Here is a 12446-nt window from a genome sequence, read left to right on the forward strand (position 1 = left end):
ATTTCATGTTTATAGGAGTGAGTAGAAACCTGCCAATATTTTAACAATTAAACAATCAGCAGCAAACAATTTTATAGAATCTTTATTGTAAATAGAGGTCATTAACAGTTATTACAAACTGAATCAACTGAAAGTCAAATTAGTAACTCAAAACAGATGTATGTTTATTTTTATATGGCATAATTTGTAATCTTTGCCCCCTCAATGCTTTGAAAAAAGGTTACTAAAATTATCAGCATTTCAGTGGTCTCTTTTTTTGTCAAGTTTAGCACCGTAACATCCTCATTCTTTTAAAGAACTCACTCAAAACTAGGTAGAACTTTCACTGTTCATTCAAAACTATCAAACACCATTTGTTTTTTTCATAATGCAAAAAGAACACAAGTATATTTTTAGATATTACAGACAACACATAGACAGTCCCTACTGTGTGCTGTTTGCACTCTTCCTACCTGCCCATTACACAGCCTCTAAAGTACCTTGCTTTCATTTGTCCCCCTTGTCACTGTCATCTACCTCTAAAGGAGAGTAGTTATTTAAACAAGCGTGGGTCTGCCCCATTTTCCTGGGATCCTGTCTTTGTCCTCTACTCACCCTAAGTCTGTTGCCTGTCGTATCAGTGCTTGATGGAGGGGAGGAATCAGCAGAAGAGGCAAAGTTAAGAATTCAGCTTATAGAAAAATACCATCTGATGGTGAGAATGAGTAGCTGAGGCTTTACTGTTACACAAAATGGATGGTTTGTTCTTGTTCTGCTTCCCAGGGAATTTTCCAGGACTATGTTTCGATGAAGAAGCAAAAGCTACCTGTAAAGTGTCCTAAAATACTATACCTGTTACCTTAACAATCAGTTCTATAAAAACATCAAAATATTCTCTCATGTCCAAAGCACTTTATGGAAATGTATCAAAAACAAGTTATTTCTCAGGGAAGTAAAAATAGATTGTTTCATGAATTACATTCAATGAATAATACTTTGTAACAGTGTTTTGCGGTTTTTGTAAAAATATTTATCTAAACAAAACTGCAAAGCAAATCTAAATAAAGCAGACATGTAATGAATGTAAAATTTACAAATATACTGAGCAGCTGAATGAAAATTCCAATGGATTTTTTCTGAGTATCATTCATATGGGTTTTGAATATCACTACAACTAACAATACCCACAGGTCATAAATTTCACTTCCTCTCTTTTTTTCTTCACTTAAAAACTGTACTCAGTAATAGGCAAGTCAGTCTCTACTGTTTTGTGGTTTGGTTTTTCTATCAGACAGACTGTGACAATACTGAATGCAAATTATTTTTTGTATTGATTTTCTCATCTATATAGTTCAAAGTGTCAAGGACAGAGTATTGTTATATTTAAATGCAAAATGGGGATTATGGTTTATCTCTGCTGCCTACTTTACGGCACACTACTTTGAAGTCTCTCTTCCTGATGTTGCATGTGTGTTAATAATACCAGAATTCCTTTTAAGTTAAGTATGAAACACATTAAAAATCAACAGCCTTGAGGGTTGTAAATCATTACAATGGGTGCTGATGTTAGAAGCAAAGATCAATTCTCATCTGACATAAAAATTACTTGTATTACTTCCTGCATTAGTGCCCTTTAGTCCAGTGCTTCCTGACTCTTCTCAAGGTTTGGCACATATTAAAAAGGTTAATATGTGTCTGGCTCGCTGGGGTAAACTCACCAGCCATCTCTGGCCAGCAGGGCTCGCCTGGGACATGACCTTCCCGTCTCCCAATGTGCCACCTGGAAGGCTGAGGTATACATATCTTGGCAACCCCTTTACCCAGTCAGGCACCCCAGTTGGGGAATGGGGGTAACCCACAACTATGACCTCTCTATAGTATAATATTTTGGAACTGGCTTAAGAAACTTTGAAATCTGATATTGACTGGCCAGTTATTTGACATGAGATTGATTTTCTTTTATCTAGAGTAGCACAACTGTTTTGATTCTTATCTGCATAGGTAAGTCTGAATTAGCCTCTGTTCATCTTTTCTAGAGTTTTAAATACCTAAAAATTCAGTACAGATAGTGATAAAAAGAATGTGGTATTTAGAAACAGGTCTATCTAGGTTTGAATCACATCTGAATTCCAATCCCAACTCTGCTCTTTCCTCAGGCAAGTTTCTTAACTTCTCTAATCCTCAGTTTCCTAAATGGGTCAACTGGGATACCGTCTGCTTACAGTCTGTAGTGAGAACTAGACGTTACACGTGCAATGCTTAGGACAACGCCTAGCAGTGTAAGATGCTCCGTAAGTGACAGCTGTCATCATTTACTAGTTAAAGCTGAGATGGTGCTTTCCTTTCATTTCTACCACATTGCGAACACAGTATTTAACGAGTAAATCAATATTTAATGAGTGAACATTCTCTTAGAGTATTTTCATCCTAGTGCAAATCTAAGGAACCATCAGTTCAGTTCAGTTCAGTCACTCAGTTGTGTCCAACTCTTTGTGACCCCATGGACTGCAGCATGCCAGGCCTCCCTGTCCATCACCAATTCCCAGAGTTTACTCAAACTCATGTCCATTGAGTCGGTGATGCCCTCCATCCATCTCATCCTCTGTCGTCCCCTTCTCCTCCCGCCTTCAATCTTTCCCAGCATCAAGGTCTTTTCAAATGAGTTAGCTCTTCGCATCAGGTGGCCAAAGTATTGGAGTTTCAGCTTTAACATCAGTCCTTCCAATGTACACCCAGGACTGATCTCCTTTAGGATGGACTGGTTGGATCTCCTTGCAGTCCAAGGGACTCTCAAGAGTCTTCTCCAACACCACAGTTCAAAAGCATCAATTCTTCAGCACTCAACTTTATAGCCCAACTCTCACATCCATACATGACTACTGGAAAAACCATAGCTGTGACGAGACGGACCTTTAGTTCCTTACTATCTCCCATATGTGAAGCTCTTTAGTGACCTCACTTGTATGTGAGGATATAGTTGAAAGTAATGCACTAAAAATCTGTCTTTCCTCTTAGAAGCCAAAAGACAGAACATGTAGTATTTATTGATGGTGTACCTTTAAGTATTGTAAGTGGGTCTATCCCCATTAGTTACCAAAAGTTACTTATAGTGAGTCTAAACAGTTGCTTCATCCCTTTATCCTTTAGACAGGAACAGTGGCATTTTAAGAATACTTCTTTAAAGATTAATTTTGATTATATTCATTTCTCTCAATAATTTTAGAGAACTGTAAATTGAAGATCAGTGCAACTCAATGAAATGTATTAGAATTTAGGCTCTCTGAGACTATTTTAAACAGGGAGACTACATAATAGATGCAGCAGTGCACTGCAGATAAAATAATTATGAGTTATCACAAACTCTGTAAAAACATGATATGCATGCCTAGTCTTAAAAAAATAAAAAGTCAAGTCACAATATGAATCTATTGATGTGCTCTTGGGTTCTTCTAGTACAGGTCTCCACAGGGGTTGTCTGAGGTCTGGCAGCCCATGTTCTGACCCGTCACCTGCACTCTGAAGAGCGTTCCGTCAGCGCACATACAGAGTTTGTAACGCACCCAGTCATCACCACCAAACTGGTCTCCGCTGGAAGAACTTGGGAGGCGATTCGTGCTGACCATCACAGTTCCGTTCAGGATGATGCTGTTTTCCTATCAGGAGAAAAATCATACGGTTTATTTACACCCACAAGAAGGGACAGAACAAAAACAATAAACTCACTGGAATATGAGCAAGAATAGAAGGTGGTAAGATAAAGTCAGGACCAAAATAACAAAAAAAAAATTCCCAAACCAATCGAAATTCGACTAGTGACCTCTTAGTAACTGTTCATAAGGTGTGTTTATACACTTAACACAATTTATTTCTCAGTTACCTAAAAATTATATCAAAATTCCTAAGTGCACATAAGACTTACACTGATCAAGTCTCAGATCATTTTCATTTGCTACTACTTAGGAGAGTTTTGGAGAAGGCAATGGCACCCCACTCCAGTACTCTTGCCTGGAAAATCCCATGGATGGAGGAGCCTGGTAGGCTGCAGTCCATGGGGTCGCTAGGAGTCGGACACGACTGAGCGACTTCACTTTCACTTTTCACTTTCATGCATTGGAGAAGGAAATGGCAACCCACTCCAGTGTTCTTGCCTGGAGAATCCCAGGGACAGGGGAGCCTGGTGGGCTGCCGTCTACGGGGTTGCACAGAGTCGGACACGACTGAAGCGACTTAGCAGCAGCAGCAGCAGAAAGAGAATTTTAACTAAGTTTCTGATTGATACGTTTCTGACAATGAACAGAAAAAGAAAAACTAGAAAATGTTTTTCTCTTAGAGAAAAGTAATCTTACTTTCCAATTATTTTTGGAAACACCATAAATGAAGATTCAAGCCATATAATTTTGAAGACCAGATACTCAAAGAAGACTGCCTGGAAGTTCTCTTCTTCCAGCCCACTGTCCCAGGAGCACTACTGTATTGCAGACTCTTTCTTTTTTGGAACTCCTCTCTCTCCCTTCTTCCCTTTTCTTCTTTTCCTTCATTCAATGATTATTTTTAAATGTCTCCTATGTGTCAGACACTATTCTTGGTGTTGAGTACATAGCAGTCAACAGACCGGCAAAGTTCAAGTCCTCATACATTGATGTTTTACTGGGGAGGGGCAGACAATAAACATCTTAAGAGGTAAAACGAACATCATCTGAGAAGAGCAAGTCAGGATAAGTAGAGAGAGAGTGACCAGGTGGGGTTCTACGTTACTGAGGAAGGTCAGGGAAGGCCTCTCTGATAAGGTCACAGTCTGGTGGAAACTGGGTGACATGAGGGAGCAGGGCATGTGGGTGACCGGGCAAAGGAAAGAACAATATGCACGTGGGACTTGTGTTCCAGGAACAGACAGGAGGCCGGTGTGGCTGAAGGAGGTGAGTCACAGAAATAACCAGGGGCAAGACACATGGGGCCAGGGAATGGACTTTGGATTTTATTCCCAATCAGACGGGAAGACATTTGGAGGGTTCTGAATAGAGAAGTGACATGATCTTTTAAAAAGGATTTCTCTGGCTGTTTTTATAGAGAACTGCATACAGGAGTGAAAGAGGAGGCTGTTTTGCCAGTGCAGGCAGGAAATGATGGTGGTCTGCACCATGGTGGTGGAGGTGGAGGAGGTGGCGAGCATCAGCCAGGCTCTGTACATCTTCTGAAGGTAGAGCCCGAAGGCTCTGCTGATGAACCAATGGGCACCATTTAACAAGATGGGAACACTGAGAGAAATACATGTTTGGGGAGGGAGGCAGGATATGCAGACTTTTAGATGTGCTGCGTTTGAGATGCCTATTAGACACTGAAGTGGAGAGGTGGGAAGGCAGTTGGATATATGAATCTTAGTTCAGGGGAGAAAGAAGAAGTTCCAAAGGTGAGTCATCAGCTTATAGAGGGTGCTTAAATCAATGAGAGAAAGTTGATTATGAAGTGATGGAAATCGTTAATTGACTATGTTAGTGATGTTGTTGTTGTTCAGCTGCTCAATCGTGTCCAACTCTTTGCGACCCCATGGACTGCAGCACGTCAGGCCTCCCTGTCCATCACCAACTCCCGGAGCTTACTCAAACTCATGTCCATCGAGTCGGTAATGCCCTCCAACCATCTCATCCTCTGTCGTCCCCTCCTCCTCCTGCCCTCAAACTTTCCCAGCATCAGGGTCTTTTCAAATGAGTCAGTTCTTCACATCAGGTGACCAAAGTATTAGAGTTTCAGCTTCAACATCAGTCCTTCCAATGAATACTCAGGGCTGATTTCCTTTAGGATGGACTGGTTGGATCTCCTTGCAGTCCAAGGGACCCTCAAGAGTCTTCTCCAACACCACAGTTCAAAGGCATCAATTCTTCGGTGCTCAGCTTTCTTCACAGTCCAACTCTCACATCTATACATGACTATGGGAAAACCATAGCCTTGACTAGACGGACCTTTGTCGGTAAAGTAATGTCTCTGCTTTTTAATATGCTGTCTAGGCTGGTCATAACTTTCCTTCCAAGGAGCAAATGTCTTTTAATTTCATGGCTGCAGTCACCATCTGCAGTGATTTTGAAGCCCCCCAAAATAAAGTCTGCCACTGTTTCACCATCTACTTGCTATGAAGTGATAGGACCGGATGCCATGATCTTAGTTTTCTGAATGTTGAGTTTTAAGCCGACTTTTTCACTCTCTTCTTTCGCTTTCATCAAGATTTAGTTCTTCTTTGCTTTCTTCCATAGGGTAGTGTTGTCTGCATATCTGAGGTTATTATTATTTCTCCCGGCAATCTTGATTCCAGCTTGTGCTTTATCCAGCCCAGCGTTTCTCATGATGTACTCTGTGTATAAGTTAAATAAGCAGGGGGACAATATACAGCCTTGACGTACTCCTTTTCCTATTTGGAACCAGTCTGTTGTTCCATGTCCAGTTCTAAATGTTGCTTCCTGACCTGCACACAAATTTCTCAGGAGGCAGGTCAGGTGGTCTGGTATTCCATTTTCTTTCAGAAATAGTACATGAAATTGAGATAGTACATGGAATTTTCAAATTTTGTTCCAATGCTGCCATCTTGTGGTCATATAATTTTACTTTCTTTAAATTTGTAAAGCAGTTTTTTTAATGGAAGTATAGCACAAGCTGGAGTCAAGATTGCTGGGAGAAATATCAATAACCCCAAATATGCAGATGACACCACTCTTATGGCAGAAAGTGAAAAGGAACTAAAAAGCCTCTTGATGAAAGTGAAAGAGGAGAGTGAAAAAGTTGGCTTAAAGCTCAACATTCAGAAAACAAAGATCGTGACATCTGGTCCCATCACTTCATGGCAAATAGATGGGGAAACAGTGGAAACAATGTCAGACTTTATCTTTTTGGGCTCCAAAATCACTGCAGATGGTGACTGCAGCCATGAATTTAAAAGACGCTTACTTCTTGGAAGAAAAGTTATGACCAACCTAGATAGCATATTGAAAAGCAGACACATTACTTTGCCAACAAAGGTCCGTTTAGTCAAGGCTATGGTTTTTCCACTGGTCATGTATGGATGTGAGAGTTGGACTGTGAAGAAAGCTGAGCGCCGAAGAATTGATGCTTTTGAACTGTGGTGTTGGAGAAGACTCTTGAGAGTCCCTTTGACTGCAAGGAGATCCAACCAGTCCATTCTAAAGGAGATTAGCCCTGGGTGTTGTTTGGAAGGAATGATGCTAAAGCTGAAACTCCAGTACTTTGGCCACCTCATGCGAAGAGTTGACTCACTGGAAAGACTCTGATGCTGGGAGGGATTGGGGGCAGGAGAAAAAGGGGACGACAGAGGATGAGATGGCTGGATGGCATCACCGACTTGATGGATGTGAGTTTGAGTGAACTCCGGGAGATGGTGATGGACAGGGAGGCCTGGCGTGCTGCAATTCATGGGGCTGCAAAGAGTCGGACACGACTGAGTGACTGAACTGAACTGAATTGATTTTTACATCACATAAAGATACAAAACCCAGGAAGGGATATGAAATATCTTTAACTGAAAAAACCCCATCAACTTCAGGGCATGGATAGTTATTTTGATATTCTTTAAGAAGTTTTTTTTTGTTTGTTTGCTTGCCTTTTAAAATAATACAGGCATCATTATGCAAAAAAACTTTTTTTTAGAAAGTAACAGGCAAGCAGAAATAAAATAAAAATCATCTGTTACCCTGCTGCCCATAACTAACCACTGTTGACATTTTGGCATAACCTTCCAGGTTTTTATAAACATACATATAATCTGAAAAAATAAAAACAAGGTATTTCACACATTGTTTTACAACTTACTTCCACTTCATAATCTATTGTGAACATCTTTCCATGTCAAAAAAATACAAATACACTATCATTTTTCATAACTACACTTTCCAAACATGGGTTTATATACCCAAGAATCTAGCAATTCACTTAAATTCAAAAAATACTCACAGCCTTTAACTCCACATTACCACCCATGTGGAACTGAATGGTTTTGCCCATAATGAACACGCCTTCATTTCCACGGACAGTGGCACGCCCACCGACTTTTATATTTAGGTCACTAGTAGCATTGCTAGTAATCTGAAAATTAAAAAGAAACTAGTGATGAAGAATTTCTAAATTAAAGTGAGAATTGTTATTAGGGATAGAAGAGTAGAAGTTTCAATGAAAAAATGTGAAAGGCAAGTGTTTTCATTCATATTTTATAGATGTAAAGAGAGATGATTTGATAATGATCACACAAACCAGTTGATGACAAATGTAGAACCAATCTTTTCCACTATTTTGGAGTTAATTCTTTCACAGCACTGTATCAGTAAAACTGCCTCCTCCCCATACACACTTTGTAACTCTAGACAGTAATTCTCTTCCATGAATAAAGCAAAGTAAATAAACCATACCCTTTCAGTAGATGCTTTTTGAACATTCAGACTTTTCACTCCACTTGGCAAATGAAACTCATGAGTTTCATAGTCTGTGCTGAATAAGATATTTTGAGTCCTTGGGTCGAAAAACTGCATGCCAATGTCACTTGTAATAGAAGTTTTGTTCTTTTCCACACTGAGCTTTGTTGTCCCTTGCTGAAAAACAATCTTCAGAAAAACACTTCATCATGAATATGTTTTTGAAAAAGGCTGCATCCAAAATTCATCAAGAGCATTATCAAAAACTCTACAATAACAGACTTTTAACTTCAAGTAATTTTCACTGCCTCTCTCTGACTCCCTCCACCCACTTGGGAGAAGAGTTCTTTCAAATGAGGGCTTACAGGCTTATGTGCTGTAATGCTTGGCAAAAAACAGATGGCTGCCGAGCACAGGGACCCAGAGCTAAGATGGGCAGGGCCAGTAAGGAGGCTTCCTTCAGGTTCTGGCCAGTTATATTAGCCATTCGGCAGGGGTTGCCACTGACTAGATGGATGTATTCCCTACCAGACGGGGTTGCCACTGACTAGATGGACGTATTCCCTACCAGACAACCAGGGAGTAGAGGTTATTCTAACCTGGGAAGGTGATGATTTTTAAAATTTATTTTTAACTGGAGGATAACTGCTTTACAATGTCGTATTGGACACAGTGGGGGAAGGCGAGGGTGGGCCGAAGGTGCTTTATAAAATGGTTTCTTCATATGGAGGAGAAAAGAGTATGCATTCTCATAGTAATTGTATCTATCCCAGAAAATGTTACCATAAACAAAACCTAGAATATTAAGAAAGTACTGAATATTAATAGATTACAAGACCAGTATTATCAAATATAATTATGAATTTTCTCTAAAGGAAAATATCCATTTCAAACAATCAACTTGAGGTTTTTACAAAGAATTTTTCACTAATGTTTCTCAAATAATATGGTTACTTACAGGCTGATTGTTGCCAGTGATGACTAAATTTTCATTTCGCCTTCCTCCTACTGTGCTCTTATAAAGAGGATGTATAACTCCCATGTCAGATACTTGTTTAAATCGAAGCAGACCACTTTCATGAAACTCCATGCTGTCACAGCCATTTGGTCCAATGCGAATCACAGCCCAGATAACAAGTGTTATCTAAAAGAGCAATCAAACCCACTGTTGATAGGCAGCATACATTCTTAACACAACTTGAAAGCAAACAGAAAAGGCGGCTGCCAAAGGATTAAACTTCCTAAATGGTTTCATCAGTGACATAAACACATAAACTGGGTTTCCACTTACAAACAAAACCAATTTTATTTTAATCAAGGTATTATATACAAATCTAAAAGTTAAAAAAAAGGAAGCAGTTTTTTTTTTACCCCCCTCTGTATCTTGTCCACTTTAAGCAATTTTAGCTATTTTTGTCTAGAACTTCTCTCCATATTTCTAAATAAGGTGTGTGTTATGTCTTTACTGATCAATTTTAGATTGTTATCTATTAATCTATTTTAGCAGATGAGAATTTTAGCTCATTTATATTTCTTCTCCCCTAACTCCAGTGCACGTTACATCCATGTTCAGTATTCTCAGCCATTATGACAAAATAAATATTATTCATACTAAGCCAAACACTGTACTATGATGGCAGTTCTTTTCTTGGGCTTTGTGTCTTTCAGTGTCTTTTTGTCTTTCCCTTATTTGCTTAATTTCTCTGAATATCAAACTAAGTCTTTTCAAACTCTCCAACATTTCTATAAAATGTCTCTCAATAAAATGTTCTAAAAGTCCAAACCTCCCAGAAAATGTGTTAGTTCTGTTTTCCTCGCCCAGAACTCTTTCTGGAACCCTCATCTTCTGCCTCTAGTCTGTTCTTGCCCTCTGGGTCTGCCTCACAGCTGTTACCCTGAGCCCTCCCTTCACTTTCATGCTGCAGCTTCCTTGTTCTTTCTCCAGTGTGGGGTACGCAGTTTCCTGTATCCTTGTCTTCAACCTTCTTGGTTTAGTACCTTCTTTCAGTAAAGCAGTCTCCCGTGGCTTCCTTAGGAAGAATGTATGGAAAGTAAATATTTTTTGAGCACGGCTAAGAAAACGTCTCTATAATCTTTCACATTTGATTGATAGTTTAGCTTGACACACATTCCTAGATTCGAAATTATTTTCTGTCTGAATTTTGAAAGCCCTTGCTCTCCTGCCTGCTAGTTTCCAGCACTGCTTTTGAAAGGTCTGATGCCACTCTGATTTTGTGTTCTTTATACGTAGTCTTTTTAAAAAAAATTCTCTGGAAGATTTTAAGATCTTCGCTTTATTCCTGGTCTGCTTAAATTTAACAGTGATAGCTTTGGTGTGAGTCCTTTTTAGGCATCTGCTGGACCAGAATGGGCTTCCCAGGTGGTCTAGTGGTAAAGTGCCTGCCTACCAATGCAGGAGACTTAAGAGATGCTGGTTCCATCTCTGGGGGGGAAAATCCCCTGGAGTAGGAAATAGCAACCCATTCCAGTATTGTTGTCTGGAGAATCCCATGGACAGAGGAGCCTGGCAGGCTACGGTCCCTAGGGTTGCAGAGTCAGATACGACTGAAGCGACTTCACACACACACATGGACCCGGAATGGTAGCTTTCAAATTTTCTTGATTTATTTGATAACATTCTCCCTAGTGTGTTCTTTTCTCTTTCTAAAACTCCTATTAACAGCATGTTCATGGATTAATTTTGTTGAATTTCGTGCAGGTTTCTTTTTTCTTCCAATATCTATGTTATCTATCTACCTACCTATCTATCCATTCATCTACCCACCCATGTGTGTATATTTCTATGAGTTTTTCCATATTCTTTAATTGCTTCTTAATGGCATGGTATCCTTGTTTAATGGACGCAATATCCTCTTACTTCTCTGAAGATAATGATTTTAGTGTTTTATCTTTTTAAAAAATTAGTTTGCAATATTATGATGGTTTGTGCCATACATCGACATGAATCAGCCACGGGTGCACATGTCCCCCCATCCTGAATCCCCCACTCACCTCCCTCCCGACCCCATCCCTCTGGTTTTGAGTGCCCTGTTTCATGCAGCGAACCTGCACTGGTCATCTATTTCACATATGGTAATATACATGTTTCAATGCTACTCTCTCAAATCATCCCACCCTCACCTTCTCCCACAGAGTCCAAAAGCCTGTTCTTTACTTCTGTGTCTCTTTTGCTGCCTTGCATATAGGATCATCATTACTGTCTTTCTAAATTCCATATGTATGTGTTAATATACAGTATTGATATTTCTCTTTCTGAAGTACTTCGCTCTGTATAATAGACTCCAGTTTCATCCACCTCATTAGAACTGACTCAAATGTGTTCCTTTTTATAGCTGAGTAATATTCCATTGTGTATAAGTAAGTAAATGAAAGTCACTCAGTTGTGTCCGACTCTTTGTGACCCCATGGACTATAGAGCCCATGGAATTCTCCAGGCCAGAATACAGGAGTGGGTAGCCTTTCCCTTCTCCAGGGGATCTTCCCAACCCAGGAATCAAACTGGGGTCTCCCACATTGCAGGTGGATTCTTTACCAGCTGAGCCACAAGGGAAGCCCAAGAATACTGGAGTGGGCAGCCTATCCCTTCTCCAGTGGATCTTCCCAATCCAGGAATCAAACTGGGGTCTCCTGCATTACAGGCGGATTCTTTACCAATAGAGCTATCAGGGAAGCCCTGATATTGTGTATATGTACACAACCTCCTTATCCATTCGTCTGCTGACGGACATCTAAGTTTACTGTCATTTGCTACATTTTCTCTATTTCCCTGAATTCCTACTTTCTCCGTGGTTTGGGTGCTTTTGGTCTCAATGATTTCTCAATTCTGGGAGCTTTCCATAAAAATTTACTGATCCCTGTGACTCTGTGTTCATATTTAACACAGTGGTTATAAAAAAGTTCATGGAAAGGTCTCTGTGTGGGGTGGGGCTAGTAACTGACAGGCTTCACAGTAGGGGGATTTAGGTAGCTTTTTCACGGGGACCTGCCAAGTGTCAGCATCTTCAGATCCTGCCCAGAGAATGTAAGCCTGGTGCAGGG

The 12446-nt window shown here is 40.0% G+C and overlaps 1 protein-coding gene across 1 annotated transcript in view; it reads right to left on the reverse strand.

The window, feature by feature from the left end:
* Window positions 1–64: 64 nt before the first annotated feature.
* SGCB (sarcoglycan beta) overlaps window positions 65–12446 on the reverse strand; it is a 28918-nt gene continuing 16536 nt past the window's right edge. The window contains exons 3-6 of the mRNA XM_027544488.1: window positions 9346–9531; window positions 8385–8576; window positions 7933–8064; window positions 65–3632 (exon numbers count right to left, since the gene is read on the reverse strand). Of these exons, the coding sequence (XP_027400289.1) occupies window positions 3429–3632; window positions 7933–8064; window positions 8385–8576; window positions 9346–9531 (714 nt within the window). The 3' untranslated portion in view covers window positions 65–3428. The remainder of the gene's footprint in view (window positions 3633–7932; window positions 8065–8384; window positions 8577–9345; window positions 9532–12446) is intronic.

This window comes from Bos indicus x Bos taurus, chromosome 6 (genome assembly GCF_003369695.1).
Source record: "Bos indicus x Bos taurus breed Angus x Brahman F1 hybrid chromosome 6, Bos_hybrid_MaternalHap_v2.0, whole genome shotgun sequence".
NCBI classification, from domain to species: Eukaryota; Metazoa; Chordata; class Mammalia; order Artiodactyla; family Bovidae; genus Bos; species Bos indicus x Bos taurus.